This window comes from Parasteatoda tepidariorum, chromosome 2 (genome assembly GCF_043381705.1).
Source record: "Parasteatoda tepidariorum isolate YZ-2023 chromosome 2, CAS_Ptep_4.0, whole genome shotgun sequence".
Lineage (NCBI taxonomy): Eukaryota > Metazoa > Arthropoda > Arachnida > Araneae > Theridiidae > Parasteatoda > Parasteatoda tepidariorum.
The window spans coordinates 56,696,125-56,716,011 of NC_092205.1; the positions used below are offsets into that span (position 1 = coordinate 56,696,125).

The 19,887-nt window shown below is 27.7% G+C and overlaps 1 protein-coding gene across 2 annotated transcripts in view; it reads right to left on the minus strand.

Moving 5' to 3' along the window:
* LOC107442309 (protein Wnt-7b-like) overlaps positions 1-19,887 on the minus strand; it is a 105,184-nt gene that overhangs the window by 25,809 nt on the left and 59,488 nt on the right. For both annotated transcript variants that reach the window (XM_016055841.3, NM_001323810.1), the window contains 1 exon segment: positions 2,173-2,399. In XM_016055841.3, the coding sequence (XP_015911327.1) occupies positions 2,173-2,399 (227 nt within the window).

Sequence of the window (19,887 nt, forward strand, 5' to 3'; positions counted from 1 at the left end):
ACTGAATGTAACGCAAAAGAGCGAAATCTTATTGTTTTCAGTATATTTTGTAGTAGTGTAATTTTAAGCCAGTCTTATAAATGTATCATTTTTTAAATGGTGAGTTGAGGGATCATCCACTAAATTAATTATGCACAAAAATGTTAAGCAGCATATTCGCAACATATGTTTTCGCATTTAAGTAACATGCGTTTTCTTGTGTAAGCAACACATGTTTTCATTTTGTGATTATTGAAACTCTGCTCTAAAATTATTTGATTATCTTAAAGACGAATCTTAATGAAGAATTTTCGTTAAATATTGGTTTCAGTGAATATTAGCAAACTGGTATAGTTATTATTATTATTTTTAATGAAACAGCATTACAAAAACCTATCATACACTAATATCAAGCATTAATCTATATGTTGTTATGTTGTTCAATGCCCCAGTAATGAAATTTTTATTGAAACTATAAAAACTTTCTGTTCTAAACAAAGCAAATTTGAATTAGAAAATATTTTCCTGTTCTTTTTCGATACCTGTTCGATTCCTGTTCTTAAGCAGAGCAAATTTATATTAAGATTAAACTTTTTTTTGTTTTCCTTTTAAAAATATTTTGGTACGTATAGTGTTCCAAAAAATGTCCTGATTCTTTCCTTTGTGCCCTGCGAGATCTGATTAACGAGTTAAAAGTTTATATCAAACACCCTAATTAACTATAAGTACATTTGAAAAATCAGACACAATTTCTAAAAATATCTAGACTATCAAAATATGGGAGAGGAGTGCTGCAATCTGGAAAATATAGTCTCAATAATTTAATGAGAAGAGCGAATACAATTTAGGGCACTTTAGTGATAATTTCACTTTAGACATATTAACTTTCGCTCTAAATTGGACTAGAAGTTCTTGCGAAATAACTGTTAACTATACAATTTTACCATAAATTTTATAACTCAGAAAATCTTTAATCGATTTCATTAAATTTTAGTAGTTTGGGATTTAAAATGATATAAAAATTCCTATACCTTTCGATTCCTAAATTTTTTGACCATTATTAAAAGAAAATAATTAAAAATAATAAATAATTATTACTTCTTTTGCACGGAGCTGTCTTTGGATGAGAATTAGTCTTATAATGTCTTCTAAAAATTTTTTTTGATTCACACTTTTAGGGAGGGAAATTATTCTTGAAACTGAGAGGATATTTTTTGTCGGTGGTGAACATAAGTAATCATTATCACATGGCTAAGTTTCCAGCTTTCGAAGAACGTGTGCTCGATTCTCATTGGCTTAGTTGGCACGGATAAAATTCTGATAGTTTTCCCGTATTAGGTGAAAGCAGTCAATAAACGATTTTTCTAACAGTTATCTGCTTGAATAACATCTTTTTAAAAATAATTTGACTGTTTTGGTTATAAAAAAATGGTAAAATAACTAAATTGTTATTTTACTAGTAATTTCTTACCAGATATTTCAAACATCATAAACAATAAAAATAATTTACAATAAAGCTGACAAAACATGTCAAACACTATCATTAATGCAGTCAAAAAGGACAAACATACTATTTTTCGATTTTGTATTTGTTTTTTCTCAATATTTTAAAATTTTTATTTCATTTTATTTTAATAGGAATTGCACAGTTCTTTTCACCTGGTCATTAAGAGCATAAATTAATGCATGAATGTAATACTAGATCTAGATACATTAGAGTTGGATAGTGTGCTTAGTTAAAATAAATGTTCTGTTCTAGTAATCTTAAAACAAAATTACCTAAATATTTAAGTCTTACTTTTTGTTCCATTATTTGCTTACCCACTGTAACATTTTTTAAAAAATGTGGCTGTTAATTAGCTTAAATATTAAAACATAGAACTTGGCTAATAGTTCAAAGTCGCCTATTAAACATAAACTAAAACACCCATTTTAGTTTTAAGAATTTTTAAACTTTTAATATTTGCTTTTTTTAAAGTATCACTTTTTCTCCCAAAGAATTATTCATAAAAAAACATTTTTAATAATGCAAACTATTTTAAAATAATGATTGGTTTACGAATTCTGGTTAGATAAGTTTTTTTTAAAATTTTTTTGCTAAAATTTCTGATATTAGATGGAACTGGTTTTAAAACTAAAGACTTCATATGACAAAGCATATTGAGATTTCAAAATAATTGCATTTAAACTCACCAACAACTATAACGTGACCAAATACTTGATTGCTTCCAATAGTGGAGCAGTTCCATCGATGATAACGAAATTGTCTTTGGCATTCAGCTACTCCTAAGCGCGTTCCTTCACCGATTGCTACTACAATGTCGGGGCGAGTTTGGCAAAATATTCGTTGAGGCATTGTTAATCCAGGAATTTTATTACAGATATCAGCAGCTCGTACAGCAATGACCCAAGACATGGCTCTGAAATAAATTAAGAAAAACATTCTATTAATATTTCACTATTGTAGGGGGCGCATCAGATTTCGCATTTGAATTTCGAGATTATTCCCATTAAAATTAATAACAATAAAAAACTAATTAGGAAAAATTGAATCCTTAAACAAACTAAAGGTATCGACTTTTTTCTCTTTTGCAGTCGTATTTTTTTGTTCATAACTCAAAGAATAAATTACTTTCACCTCATAAAAGTAATTAATTTTATACTTAATTCGTTAGAGAGTTAAATTCTAAAATATAACATTATAAGAGTAGGTTCAGTAGGTTCTGATAGAAGCTTTCAAAAGTACAAAATTTATTGATCGCTTTATAATGCTTCGAAGAGCAACCCTGACTAAAAGGTTTTATCCATTAAAATCACCATTGAACATAAAATTTCCGCTGTTGCATCTCTTCCATTTATAGAGGACTATAATAAGATATCAGAACATTTTATAGCAAAGTTTATGGGACTAAATTCCTGTTAGTCTCTCACTATATATTACCTCTTTCTGTATCCATCTAGAACAAGATATGAGGCAATTTATTAGTACCTTGATGTTTTGTGACGCCCACTTAATCTAGAACGGCTAGTTTCTAATAATAAACGGTAAAATATTATTTTCCCCAATAAAATAGAACACAACTTTGATAGAACAGGTTACACATGGGGAGTTAGGAAAGCTAAGAATATCCCCACATTCATATATGTTGCACAAGAAAAAGGTACCATCTTGAATGTCATGCTTCAGTACTTTCATTAACGCGAATATTGCTAATGAAAACAAATTTTAACTATTAATGAATATTTTTTTCTGTAAGAGATAACACAGTTCTCACGTTGTTTGTTAATAACTAATTAAAAGGGGACTACATAGACCAAGGATGGGGAAACTACGGCCCGCGGGCCAACTGTGGCCCGCCGGAAGGTTTTATCCGGCCCGCGGATGGAATTTTAACTTGCTGATCTGTGGCGAATATAAACAATATACATCCATTTTCTTGTCTACTTTGTTTAAAGTTATTTTTCTTTCTTTTTTAACTAAGTACTGCGGACCTTTTAACTTTCTCTATTTTTGTTCTACAAAACATAAATTGATGGAGGCTAGCATAGACAGCTTCAATTGGTAAAATGAGCAGAAGTTCTTTATAGAATAGCCGTAGATTGGTGCCATCTGAAGCAATTGTTTCTGAATATGCCAAAAATTGAGTTTTACAAATCATTACCAAAAGCTAGTTTCCCAAATATTTCATGCCTAGAAAATCAGGGCTATGTTTGCTTCCTTTTATTTATGGGTGAACAAGTGTTTTCATCTACGAACCTGAGAAAAAATCATTTCAGATGTAGAATAACAAACATTTCTCCTTGTCCCTGAAAATAAGTACATCTCACTTGGAACCTTAATATAAGGAACTTTTAAAAATGAAATCGCAATTTCATTCATCTCATTAAATATTTACATTGAAAATTGCATATAGTATTTTTTTTTTATTTTAGATGTTTTTATTTAGCACACCAATTTTTTTTCCTTCGATTTTTGGCCCTCGGCCAGAAAAGTTTGCCCATCCCTGACATAGACTATCATGGAATTTAATTTAAATTTTGTCTCAATCAGAATAGGAAGAATTTGAAGCTGGGTTCTATTATGAATAAGAACTATTCTTGAAATTGCAGTTTATTGAAATAATCCTCTTTACTACAATTTTTTAATGTATGAATAGTAAAAATTCCTTTGCTCTGTTTGTAATTTGCATATCATTTAAAATTCCAATTGGTGCCAAAAGTGCTTTTGTAATCTATGTATAGTGTGCAAAAAATAAACGAAACACCGTGAATTAGTTTTGATCTAATGGTCGGATTTGCACGTACGAGGACTCAATCTTAATGATTCGAAGAGGTAATTTAAAATATGTTAAACAATGAATGAATAATGATTAAACATGAATGGTAATTTCACATTGAAAGTTCTATTATAAAACAGCGAAATCTCATTCTTTTTATTGTAAAACTGAAACTGATTTAAAGCAGTGTTTCCCAAACTTACGACTTTCGTGTTCTCTTTCTAAATTTGTCGTAACGCTGTGTACCACTAATACAAAAATGAATGTATTTTTTACTATGAAAAATTGCACAACAGTTAAAAATCACAACTGGCTGTCGACACCACAAATTATTAACTGTTAACTCCGCAAAAAATAGCCAATGGAAAAAACGTAATCGTAAATTTTCATGGCTAGCTTTGTTTTTAAATAAAATTTTTGGAAATTTTTGTTTTTAGCAAGATATTTCGCATAAGAACGCGTACCCCCGCTAAACTGTTCCCGTACCCCTGGGGGTACGCTTACCACACTTTGGGAAACACTGAATTTTTATGAATTTTAAATTTCAATTTTATGAATTTTAAATTTTAAGGAATACCGAAAACTCGTCATGTTTAAATACTTATATTCACTCAGAAAATATACATATTTAAGGCTTTAAATATTCAGGAACTAATATATTAATTTCATATTTTAATTGCTGAAAAAGAAATTTACGATCCGATTTCAAACATCCACAAATGATTTCGCCTTAACTAAGAATTCTTTTTAAAATTAAGTTTAAATTTAAACTACCGAAAAGCATTTCGGTAATTATTTAATAACAAAAGTTGAAATTTCTATTTTAAAATTTAAAAAAAATGTAATTTGGGAATTTAAGAATTTCAAGAATGAAAATACAATTTTTGCCGAGCAAAATGATTATAGGTTTTAAAATTTATTCCATTTGAATCAGAAACTAAATCTATAGAACAAAATCTGTGTTTTTGCAATAAAACTTTCAGTGTCTTTTAATTGGATACCTGCATGTTACGTCATCGTAGGGAAATCCTGGCATTTGTGAATTCAGAAGCCAATCAGGTTCGACACACACGCGTAACATCGCTGACAAGTATCTAATTAAATCCGATTTAAATTACATGGTGAGGTATAATCTCTTTGCCTCATATCGTTTTGTAAGTACCCAATTGAATAAATTTTAATTGTTTATCGTCAAGAAATAAAAATGATTTTGAAGCAATAATGGAGAATGGTCAATGCGATCAGTGATGGAGCTCCCTAATTCGATAAATATTTTTCGAGTTTAGATTTTTTGATATACATTCTAGTTAAATGTATATTATTTGATTAATTTTTCGATTAATATTCCAGTTTAATACAGATTTGATTTAATGTTATTTGGCTCGATACTTATTATTTGATTTTTTAAACATATTTAGTTTTTATTGTTATTATTAATGCATACAATGTAATATTTTTTTCGATTTTAGTTTAATATAGATTTGATTTAATATTATTAAATAATATTTTGCTGGATGCATATTATTTAATTTTTTTAAAACATATTATTAGTTTGTATAGTTGACCACCCCAATTATTTGAATTGGTTTCAAACGTATTGTTCTATAACTATTATTTGATTTGGTTTGATACGTATTACGAACTGGAGAGGAGCTTCCTAATTCGATAAATATTTTTCGAGATTTGTTTGATACATATTATTTATTTGATTAGATTTTTCGATACATATTCTAGTTGAATATATGTTATTTGATTTTTTTTATTACAACATATCATTTGGTTTTCGTTTACATATTATTTGATGAAAAATTTTTCGATTAATATTCTAGTTTAATACAGATGTGATTTAATGTTATTAAGCTCGATACTTATTATTTGATTTTTTAAACATATTTAGTTTTTATTGTTGTTATTAATGCATACAATGTAATATTTTTTTCGATTTTAGTTTAATATAGATTTGATTTAATATTATTAAATAATATTTTGCTGGATGCATATTATTTAATTTTTTTAAAACATATCATTAGTTTGTATAGTTGATCATCCCAATTATTTGAATTGGTTTCAAACGTATTATTCTATACCTATTATTTGATTTGGTTTGATACGTATTACGAACTGGAGTGGAGCTTCCTAATTCGATAAATATTTTTCGAGTTTTGTTAAATGCATATTATTTTTTTGATTAGATTTTTCGATACATATTCTACTTGAATATATGTTATTTGATTTTTTTATCGGAACATATCATTTGGTTTTCGTTTACATATTATTTGATTAATTTTCCGATTAATATTCTAGTTTAATATAATGCTATTTGGATCGATACATATTATTAAATTTTTTAAATATATTATTTGGTTTTTATTGTTATTATTAATACTTATATTTAAATTGGTTTAATGCGTATTGCTCGACATAATTATTTTTTTGAGATACACATTATTTGATTACTTATTATTACTCATTATTTAATGCATATAATTTGATATCGACGATATAAAGTATAACGATGTATAATCTCCAAATATGAGCAAAAAATTATTTTTTATACCTTAGAAACAAAAGTTCTGAAACAATAAATTAGAATTTTTAAAGGAAAACACCATAATCACGACATGTCAGGATTCGCATTTTCAGCGGCAATTTTATCAGAAATATTATCTTACACCCCCGGGCTAATAAAAGACGTTGACAGCTTTATTTTGGTGGAGAGGCCCCTTAGCTAAAGGGGGAATACATTCCTAATTTCTTAACAAGTCATGATGCCTTGGTTAGGGCCCCCCTTATCTTCAGAACAGTCTCGGTTACAATTAGCAAAATTCATATTTTATCTAAAAAGAAAATATCCAATGATTTCTATATTAAACAAATAATTAGTTTAGTAGCCGTTTTATGAAGCCATGAAGCATTTTATTTTAGCTTTTGTACATTCGATAAATATGCTATAGTCCGCCATTTTCAGATACTGTTTGTTAAAAATAAAATAATCTGAAAATGCTCTAATCATCATTTCATGAAGAGGTTTTAAAGTGATAGTTTTTCAATCGGGTCTTAGTGGAGTTTAGAAGTTAGTAAATAAGTTACAAAAAACAATTTCACATCAAGAAAACTTTTATTTATGTTTTTTTAACATACATATTTTTAAAAAATCACTCAATCCAAATTAAATGTACAGTGTGCCCCCCCCCAAAAAAGGAAAATACTGACCACCCTAAGTAATTTTTGATATAATGAGCGGGTCGTTACGTTCTAAGACTTAATTTTAATGGTTCGAGGGGGTTACCTCAAATATACTAATTAATTAGTATCTATAGACGATATTTTTAAGTTACAAAATCAGAGCTGCTATGGCTCAAGGAATAGAGCGTTCGCCTTCCAATGAGACGAACCGGGTTCGAATCCCAGTCGACATGAATTCCGCATCCGGCTTGTGCTGCCGTGAAATATCCGCAGTGGTAGACGAATCATGGATTAGAGTCCCCTATCCGTCAGGCTAACCATCGGAGGTTCTCGCGGTCTTCCTCTCCATGTATCGCAAATGCGGGTTAGCTCCGTCAAAAAGTCCTCCACGAAGGCAAATTTCTACCAATACTTGATACAGGAGTTCCCTTGTCTTCTGGATTGGGTTCAAAATTACAAGGCTGCAGAGTTGAACATTAGTAGTCTTAAACCCATTAGATTGGGTCGGCTGTTCAACGACGGTTATAAAATAAAATAAAAGTTACAAAATCTGACACAAAAACGTACTTACTCTGAATAAACATACCTTTTTTTCGACGGATTCGGATTTGAGCGAAATCCGTCGAACAGTTCCCAGGAACTATTGTATTGTCAGGAAATTTTGTATTTTGTGATGTAAAAATATATACTTTAAAATGATGCAAAAATTTTTATACTTTAAAATTTTTTACAATACTATACAATACAATCAAAATTCTTTTAGTCTATTACTAAATAAAATAATGAAAAATAATAAATATATCTTAAAATTAATTTTTTTGTATAGAATTATCTTTATAATTGTGTGCAATTTTTTTTAATTCGCTTAAAAAGTATTCGAGATATGGTGAAATCCGCAAAAAATAAGATTGACATTACGAGGTCCAAACTTTGGATCGTTCTCCTGAAAAAATTATGGGGACCATATTTCCCAGATTGCAGCTACCCCCTACATTTTGTGGATCAGAAATCAGAATCTGCCCCCCCCCCAAAAAAGGTATGTTTATTTAGAGAAAATACTTTTTTGTGTCTGATTTTCTAACTTAAAATATCGTCTGCTCTAATTAATTAGCATATTTGAGGTCACCCCTTCGAACCATTCAGATTGAGTCCTTGAACGTGAAGATCCGATCATCAGATCAAAAGTTATTCAGAGTGCTCCGTTTCCCCCCCCCCCTTCTTTTTAGTGCATTTCCGAAGTCATATCAAATATTTCTATGATTCAATAATAATAATTTAATACTAATAATCTGCGATGATATAAGAGGAATCAATGAATAATATACAAATAAAAATTAATTAATTTGTTATACGCAATTTATATTTGAACAAACAAATGTTTTCTGGTTTCATTTTGTTCAAAAACAAATCTATTGTTTTTCCCATTTTAGTTACGGCCGAAAATTATAAGAGTCATTGACTACTGTTGAAAGAAAAACATGTTCCTTTAAATCTCTTTAACTTATTTCTCTTTAATTTGTACATCTAACATAACAATAAATAAATAAAATAAATAAAAATGATTTTTTTCATTCCACACGATTCTTCTATAGTTTGTTTTAGGAGGTTGAAAAGTACCAAAACATATCTTCTTTAAATATCCAAAGGTTGAATATGAATATAATAATTCTAAAAATTAATGTTTTATTAAAAAAAATCACTGTAGATAAATTTTAGACAAATATTAATTAACTTATATATGCTAGTAAAAAGGTTTGATATTCTTAATGAAAAATGAACTCTGGATAAAAATATTTTTTTAAAAAATCTCAGAGACAATTATGTATAGACCTAGTTCAGATTCAGAGTTACTAAGGAAGTTATATTTGATTTGAACCTTTTTTCAGTTTAATTTCATGAAAAGAAGAAAAGACAATAGCCTTAATATATTCCTATCTAACGTTTTTATTTTTTATAAGGGAAATATTGCAGACGGAGTGAAGTGTCAGATACTATACTATTTTGATATTACTGCAGTATATTAAGTTTTTTGTAAAACATTTACAACGTTGAGTAAATTTCTAGACTCGAAATGTATTAGTGAAAAAGGAAAGCACACATTTTTGTTCGATGTTTCTTTTTAAACTTAAAAAGTTTTTTTTTCTTATTCCGAAAGCAGAATGCATGGAGTAAATCTGCAGAACTGTTTTTATTATTCAAAATTTGTTTGCGGCCTAAACGCAGTCAGACATATAATGATTGTAACATTTCAGTTTAATCTAACATCCATATAGAAAAATTTACAAATGTAATTTTTTTAAAAACTATAAATTAAAACTTTATGTTGTTCAAATTTAGGGAGAATTTTATACAATGATATTAAATCACATAGAATAAATTCCCGTGTACTTAACTCTCTAATCAAGCAACAGTAAAAAAATCGTAACTTTTTTTCCCTTTGCTGTGTTCTCTCAATTCGGCGTTTTTGGTTTTTATAAGAAACAAGTTAAGTATTATTATTAGCTAGATGTTTTAAAAAGGAATTTCGGCAGTTTTGCCCCCATTTGTTGCCTGCTTTTAAAAATAAAATAAAACGGAAAACTAGGCGTAAAATCTGCAGCACTCGCTGCCGTGTAGGAGGTTTTCTGCCGCCGAAATTCACGTTATAGATCGGCTATTAATAAGAAAAGCAATATTTATATATTTTCCTCGTAAGTGCTTATCACAAAAATCTTCTGTATTGATTGATAGAAATGAAACACAAAGAGCAAAACAGTATCAATATTTATAATCGAAATATCTCCCACGCATTACTGCAATACGGAAGGGATCAAATTTTCACTTTGAAAACATTCCGCCCTCCCTCCCCCTAGACTTATTTCAATTTTCTTTGGGAAGGAAAGATTGTTATGTCTATCCCGATCACCTTGTTATGCAAGATCCCAGAAGAAATATAATCAGATGACTCAAAATGGTCAGATTTGATAATGGGAGCCCATTCAATTACATCCCATCAGAGGTTTTTCAGCCAACAAAGAAAGAAAATAAATGAAATTCGATAAGCTTTGAATAGTTTATGAAAGGGTGTGGTGACACAAGTTGCGTGTGATAAGAATCAAATTTAAAATTACAAGAACGAGAAAGGAAAAATTAATTCAAACATCGCAACGAGCTATAAGATTCACAATGCACATTAAAACATTGTTTGAAAATTTATTTTACTGCGTGAAATGTCATAACGTTCTTCTAGACAAGGTGCATTGCAACCCATATTTGATTAAATCGAATTAAATAAGATAATTCATAAAAAGATATAATTAAACAAAAATTTTTTTCGAATATAAATTAATGAAGTTATTTAAACGCATTTGATAGGCAATTTTTTAAAAAATATTAATGATATTTTGTGAAGGAAATATTTTCTGTATTTTAATAGTGACACAAAGCGAAAAATGGACTCACGCATCAAAATGTTGCACTAAACAAACTAAAACATTATAAGTTTACTTTAGTTCTTATAATATCGTTGTTTCTTCCGATCAGGTTTCGAATATCTTTAACTATTTCGAATTAAAAATGATACGTATATTAAGCTCATCGATGCCAGTTGGCTTAATAAGATTATCTCCTCGACAACTCATTTCGTCGATACAATTATCAACGTAGTAATAAAAATCAATTTTCTGTACCCTATTTTTAATATATGGTCCATTTTTTTAAGCAAAATTTTTTTTTAATAAAATTTGATAAACTTTTTGTTAATTCAAAGAGTATATTAAATATAAAATTTTTTTTTTTAGATATTTTCTGATTTGTAACAGCTGGGATCAGTATTTGTTAATTTTCTCTCACATAAAGTAACAATCGAACTTGAGGGACATTTTTATACCCTTTTATTATAAATTGTAAGAAAATAGTTCGGCTGTTTAGTTTTGCTTAGGCGGCGACTCTAGCGGTAGAATAAAAGACTACGCACAAAATTAAACTACAAAAAATATAAATCTAACACACCTTTAATTTAATTTTTTAAAATAATAAAAAAAGTGAATGTTCGTAAAAATCAAAATACTTTTTACTAAATGAATTACAACTCTAAAATATATATTACAAATAGAGAAAAGAAATTAAGAATGTAACAGGATTACAATTTCGGTACAGATCATCTTTTCTTTTCATGTTCTAACAAAATTTTTCTTGAAACATTTTTTTATCAATCTCATTGAATGAAGTTTCATTTGACTATCTACTTATTTTTCTAACTTATCTCTTTTCATTTCCTATCAATTCTCCTAGACTTTTTTTTTACTGTTTTACAAAATCACATCTCCCTTAAAAGTTAAAACCTAAAACTAATCACCTTAGGTTAAGAGTAAAATTCATAAATATCATCTCCCATAAAGTTATCTAAAAAACAGGTTAGAACCAGAAATATATTTAATTTATATCTCTACTTTAAGTAAAGAAAAAGGCAATTAAATTAAATAAACAGTTAAATTAAAATAAATATAAAATGAAATAAGTTAAATTAAAATACAATTTAAGTTGTGATATAATTAATGATATCGTAACACTAGTTAGATACATATAAAAAATACACAAACGTTACTGCATTTAAAATTACTTTCTGTAATTCCCAAAATATTTTTTAACTCTACAGGTTGGTTATAATTCTTGTATTCTTCCTTTTTACTATTCCATGATTGGTGTACGGATACTTTCTAATTCTGTAGAATTGTCCTATTTTGACGAGGTATAGCATTTTATAATCTTTCTTAAATTAATAATAATTTTATAGGTTCAATAGTTTCTACTTGCATAGGTTGCTTCAATACTGTCAATATTTCTAGATCAAATTACAGTAAAAAGTACTGGAAACCTGAGTGTAGGTCCTTTCATCGTAGTTTAATCTGGAATTTCTTAGAGTGAATAGCGTACAATGAAAGATATCATAAAAAAATGTTTGATGATAATAATTAATTTTAAATGAACAATAATAAATGGATGAAATTTCAATTCAGATGATCCGTTTCAACTAGTGAAAAAATTCATTTGTGGTTAAGCCAGTGACCTGTAAGACCGAAAAGAAGTTCAAATATTAAATTCGAATATTACGTAAGTGTAGTGATTTCACAGCATTCCTTATCATTATAGAGTTCAAAATCATTTTATTCATTTCAACTAATTGTGTTTCTGTTTTGGTTTTATCATGCAATGTACAGTTCGCTAAATAGAAACCGAATAAATTTTTGAATTAATAATCGTATCTTCACGTATTAGCGCACAATCTTAAATGCACGTTTAAAGGGGTGACCTTAAATATACTAATATAGTATTATAGAGCTTACAAAGCTTACTTTCTCAAAATAAAGATGTCTTCTTTTATGGATTTAGGATTTTTGGCCCTTTAATGAAAGGGTGTATCCGCAATCTGAAAAATAAGGTCCAATAGTGGTTTAGTCAGGTGAGCTGTCAAAAATATGGGCCTCGTAATGTTAATTTCACTTTTTGCGCATTTCGCTATAGCAAGAAAACTTTTTAAGCTAATAGAAACATTTTTGCATGCAATTATAAAATTCATTTATCATTTCCATTCAATGTTATTATTGTTGTTAAAATGATTATTACAGATAATTCCATATCGAAAAAAAATTCTTTAAGAATCATTTATTATTTTTATTAATTTATTTAATAACAGTTGAAAAAGTTTTGAATTGAATTTTTGTATAAAAGTTTTGCATTGTTTTAAAGAACGTAATTTTAAGTGACAAAATTGAAAATTTGAACTAAATTGGTTGAATAGATCTTTAGAAATCGAATTTTTAAATATATGACTTTTTAGAAATTCGATATTTTAGAAACTATTTAACTTAATTCATTTAAATTCCGTCATTTAAACTGTACATTAAACTTATTTGTATCGCTTACAATTCAAAATTTTTTCGAACATTATTAAATTAATTAATAAAAAATAATAAGTAATTATCAAAACTCGTTTTTTAATCAGGAATTACGTTTGGATAAAAAAATTTATAATTGCGTACGAAAGTTTTTCGAATAGCTTAAAAAGTTTTCGATTTTAGCTAAATACGCAAAAGTACATTAAGAACAAGATCGTTAGAACTATATTTTCCAGTATGAGACAGTGTATGGTAAATATTTCTAAAGTTTTAATCCAAAATGATTAATTTATTTAGACATTTGTTTCATGAAATGTGTTGATTAAATTAAGATTTCGAATTTTAAGCATTTATACTTCGAACAATACGTTTATATGTAACTTTCACGTTAATTGCGTATTGTCTTCAGTTACCGCAAACTACAAGCCCATAAATGTCATCAAATTGATTATAAGTCATATGACGTGAAGGCGTATGCCTGAATATAGAATGTTACATACTGTCTGTTGCAGGTGTGGGGTCAATACTTCCGGTCAACCCTGACCTTACAGGAAAGAAAATTCTCAACGGGCGGGACCTTAAAAAGGAGCGCATATCGGTTAACGCTGAAGTGACAATAAATATGGGACTTATATTTCAAGGTCGGTTTATTAATTGCTCAAGAATACCATTTATGTGAAGAAGAATACATGGGTTTAGCTACATTTAGCTTTCAAATATAAAATACAGGTTTTTGTTTTTTATTAACTACATTTAGTGAATTGAAATTACCTAGGTTACTACTGTTAATAATTCAAAAGAGGGGGCTTTTAATATATACCACAAAGCTAAAAAAATAAAAAGAAGACTACACATTTAGTTAAAAATAAGATCATTCAACACTATTTTTTACTTCATTACGCTTTTAAGGAATAAAAAAAATTACTATTTTAACATTTTTAGTTTCAAAATTTTATTATTAATTTTTTGAAATTTGTAAAGTATACTGATCATTTTATTGTATGACCGTCGCTGAACAGCCGACTTAATTTTGAGTCTTGTAATTTTGCCTTGTAATTTTGAACTCAATTCAGAAGACAAGGGAACTCCTGCATCAAGTATTGGAAGAGCAATTATCATGTAATGATGAACCAATTATCATGTAATGATGAACAGCATTGCCAATGGGTAATATATATCCATAAACCTATACATTTTAAGAAATAAAGAATTAAAAATGAAAGTTAAATTGTCACTATCAACGTTTCATAAATGAATTAATTATAAATCATATTGATTTAAGCGTATAAGCAGTGAGAAAAAGTATCCTTAAAACTACTTGAATATGATAAATTTTGGAGTGTTTATGGGAATACCAAAAATTTCAGTAATTTTCTCCGAAGCATTTTGGTTATGATTTTTGGCATAATGAACAATGCAATATGGTTCTATAATATAGAATAAAAGTTGCTAAATGTAAAATTTGGTAATTTTATCATGATACCCGAGAGCATTGCACGGCATACAAACCATTCATTCAGTTTAATGTGTGGTAATAATTTTGAAATTATTATTTTAAAAACCAAAATTTCCGGTAATTCGTTACTATGTGAACGGAAAAAGGACCAAATAAATCATTTAAATACCAAATGCTTTGTTTATATTAACAAGAATTATGGGCATTTTTCCAGAAATATTGTCATACAATTCGGTAATTTTGCCTGAATTTTTTTTTCTCCGTGTGACTAAATGAGGCTTTTAGTGAAGATGCTATGAAATACATCATTTGAAAGTTTTAACTCCAATCTAAATTTTCATAAAATATTAATTAGATGTAAAGCTTTTGTCAGAACTTTCTTAAAAATCACCACTGAATAAATAAATAACTGAAATAATAATTGTTTCAATATTTAAATTGATGTTCTTTTTTGGATAATTAAAAAAACATGGCATACATAAATGCAGAAATGACATTATGGTACTAGAATGTTCAGTTTATGATTACAATGTAACATCCGGATCAGAGGAATATTTCCCATATTTCTCATGTAAAATCGTAGAATTTCCTAATGACTAGAGGATTAAAATCCTGATTTATTGGCGGATATTGGACTGAAAAAATGATGCAGACGAGACACTCCTTAAAAGGTACGGTTAGTGACCACGCTGCTCGATTCAGAAGAAAAGTAGCTATCCTTTTTTGCTAATAGTTTAAATTTATTTTGTCAATATTTTTTTCTTGAAGTCTTAAAAATATGTTCTAAATCATTTTGCAGAATCTCCATTGAAAACTCATTTCAAAATGAGTTTGTTTAAGGTACACAGTTGAATAACTTAAGAAAACTAATTAATTTATACTGCAGTTATGTTTTCATTATTGGAATTGGCAAATGCAAAAAATATATCCGAGTAAGTTAGAGTAAATTTTTGCTTTTAGATAAAATTAATGACGTTTTTACATATGAATAAGTTTGTCTCAAGAGAGCTAACTTCGTAAGGTCAATAGAGTATGGCATAAAGCTTTGTCAGGTTAGTTTTAATTTTCAGTTGTATTTTTTACTAAATATGTGAAAATAATAATCAAAATTTTGAAAATCAGAATTTCTGGTAAAACACTATACGAACTGAAAAATTACCAAATAAATGGTTATCATATATTTTGGTTTTATTAACCAGAATTATGTTTTTTTTAGTAATAAATGTCATTAACGTTTAGTATAATAATTTCAGCAGAATGTTTTCTTCATGTAGTTGCTAAAAATAACTGAATTTACTGGTTACTAAAAATTTCCTTTGAGGATCGGTGTGACTAGTGCGTCAATAGATTTATTATCGTTGACTTAATATAAGATACACTTAAGAATCAGTAAAGTTATTTTTACAATACAACATAAAGTAAGAATCACTAATTTAAAATGCATGTATACACTAATTATTAAAATAAAATTAGTTTCTAAATCAAGCACAAAGAGAATCTTAAAACGAATTCGAACTAAGATTAACACAACAGAAACGAATAGAAATGGTACATTTTAAAATAAGTTAATATAGTTCTCTAAGATTTAAAAATTAAAATATAATTATCCGCATTACACAACTAACGAACGTATTTAACGGTGAAATCTTGTTTCTGTATGATGAATATCAGCTTTAAAAATGACACTCTCGCCAGCTCATTCCGGATTTTAAACGCCAATATTTACTCGCCAATATTGATGTTTTCGGAAGTGAAAATAATTCTCATATAATCAATCTAAAAGCGCTAGAGTTTGGTGTAAGGTTATTCAATTTTAAGTGTTTAGATTTAAACTACACCCTTGAAATCGTATATGAAAGCTCGATTCGGTGTTTACCCGGAATAAAGTGCTCCTTCATGCAATGTTTTGGGTTGTTCAGCATCTTATTCGGCGAGATATTACATCACAGCTTTTATAGAGAGAAAACTATTTATTTTTCATCACATATAAATATATTATCATCTAAACACATGCGAAAAATCCGTAAAAATGCTCAACACATCCGAATGAAATTTGTGAAAAAATTTGTCTCTGTGTTGATGAGTTATATAAAACTGATAGTGAACTTGCAAATTTAATAAAATTGGCATAACGATATATTAAAAAGCAAATTTGATGACGACATAAGCGAAATTAATGTATTTTACTATTATAACTTAACTTTAGAAAAATTATAAACTTGGAAAAAATTATTAATTTGAAATTTCTTGTTTAGAAAATAATGTAATTTGGCCAAAATAAGTTTGTTTTTCATTCTTATACTTTAAAAGATATTGTACAATGTTCTAAAGTTAATCTAATATATATAATTCTCTTACGTGGCTCCCAGATTTTGGCTGTATTTCTTTTCCGCTGGTGGCAACAGTTTTCATTTTTAAAGAAGTACTTTTTACAACTAAATAAGATTCTTTTCACAACACTTAAATATTTACTTTATTTTCTTCATATATACAGAGAACAGTCAGCAAAGAATTCTGTTAGTTTAAAAAACATTTCGCTAAGAAAATAACGAATTCTAAAAGAAATAAAAATAAACAACTTAAAAAATAAAAATGCTGTTGCGAGCCATAGAATTTTTCGAAAGTTAACTTAGCAACATAAATCAAAATGACATAGAAGCGCAACTAGATCAAAATTATGATACCTGAGTGCTTGACGTAACAAATCCTTCAATTCTATAAGTGTTGTATCGCCAAATGCCCAGATAATATTGAAATGTACAGGTTTAGAATTTTCTACAGTGAAAAGTTTTCGGAACTTCAGTATTCAAAAAAGTATATAAAAGCTAGAAGTTAAGAACGTATCCAATGAGCGAACAAAGCGAGCATTGGATTGCGAAGCAATCCGAAATGAACTGCGAAAGCAGTTCCGGGGGTTGACGAGCGCCAGCGAGCAAGGGGCGAAGCCTCCTGTAATCTATATAAATAAACAATAATGTGTATATACCGTTTACAAATCCGAAAGTCTCAACCGATCTTATTGAATTTATTTACTTATATTAATTTATTTATATTATTTTTAATATTATATTAATTATTCTATTAATTATTATATTAATTAGATTATATTAATTATTATATTAATTAGATTATATTAATTATTATATTAATTAGATTATATTAATTATTATATTAATTATATTTATATTATATTATTATATTAAATAATTTATTAACTTATTATACGTAATATATAAACGAACTTCAGTTGTTAGAATTTGTTTCTGAATGCTTGTTTTTGTCTGCTTCTTTAAAAATAAATAAGCGAAAAATAAATAAATTTTTCGGGTTTCTTGAATTGTTCAGTTCTTACTAAATATCAACTATAAAAATTTTTATTGAAAATTATATTTATTAAGTAAATATTTATTTAAAACATGACCTTTAAACAATATTTAATAATTTATTTAACAATTTTGAGTGTTTGTGTGGCAAAAAACCAAGTAAATAAAGGCAAGAGATTGACTGAAAAGCATTCGCCAAACTTATCTGAGAATCATCAAGTTTTGTATTCACTTTTAAGTATTTCCTTTTGTTTTATTGAAAATAAATATTGACCTGTTTCGAATTGTATTCCATTTTTATTCACCAATATGTCAGATAGTTAGCATTTTAATCCTGTCTCATATAATTTTTTTTAGTAACTTATGGTAGCATATCGCTTAAAGTTCAAACTGCTTGCTTATATTTATAATAAGAAATCTATTTAATATGCGATCTTTCATACGCTTTTGGATCTATAAATGTTGCTTTTTTTTCTTTAAACTTCTCTTGTTAAATTGCTTGAATAATTAGTTTCTGTTGAAGAAATATTGATGGGAGTAAATTAACAAAATTTAAATTCTGAACCTTTTAATGTGATATAATTTAAGTATGAAAATGAAAAAAAGTATTTTAAATTTTCTTGCATATTTATTTTGAAGAATCTCAACTTAAAGTAAATAGGAAAGATGGTAGCAAAAATTAAGGCCTAATGTTATTCCAAATCCTTTAAAAATTCCTCCAAAAAGACTGAAATGGATAAGTTGTCCAAAATCAGGATCAATTTTACATGAGCTTAAATCTTATGGAAATATAAATTGCTGATTCTTTTTCATTTGCTTGTTTTTTTAATTTTATAATAATTAGAGAACCAAAAACGTGTATAAACTGTTTCGACTTAGTAGTGAATAATATTTTTATTTAAAATAACAATAATAATAAATTTTTTAATGAATTTGTTCAAGAATTAAAAAAGCCTCCGAAAAACAATGTAAAACGATGTAAGTATACACGCTTTTCTTAAGGGATTATCCTAGTTGAGTTAATAGCGTTGCTTGTAGCGATAAGTCGCCAAATCTTATAGCTCAACCGCAGTAGTGAAAGTTTTTGCTCCGAAATGGTGGACGAGTCGGTTTCTCTAATTCAGGGGCTCTGTGTTAGATTGTGACAAGTAAAACGTCACAGTTCAGATACAAATTGGGGATGACGTTATCAAATTTGTATTTCAAAAGTTTTATGTAATTACGTGTTTCTTATATTCTTACTTAGCCTTTAAAGGTGTCTATAACTTAAATAATGAAAACTCAACAAGAACTAACAAAATGAAATTGAAGCTATGTAATAAGCAATGGGAAAATCGTGAAAAATGCTAAACATAGGCTAAATAATACTCTTTGTATAATTAATTTGCATTTTGTATTAGTTAATTTGAAAATGGATAGTTACCTCGACATCCAGAATAAGAGTATCGGTATTCGAATTGAAATGTTTTCATTATATATAAGTCAAACTATACCCGAACTTTAAAAAACACTATGATCTATGTGAATCGATGATCTAATCGATGATCGATGATCGATGATCTAATATATCGATAATCCAATATCGACACAATTTTTAAAAAAAATTATCGATAATATCTAATGCAATATCATCAGTAGTATAAAATATAAGTGCATAATATAATAAAATGAAATTGTTTAGGTAATAATACTGACTATATAAAAATAGATATTGCAATCAAATTGATAATCACTAAATCGTAATAAAGCAAGATCTGTAATATGATTATGTGTCGAAATTATAATAAATA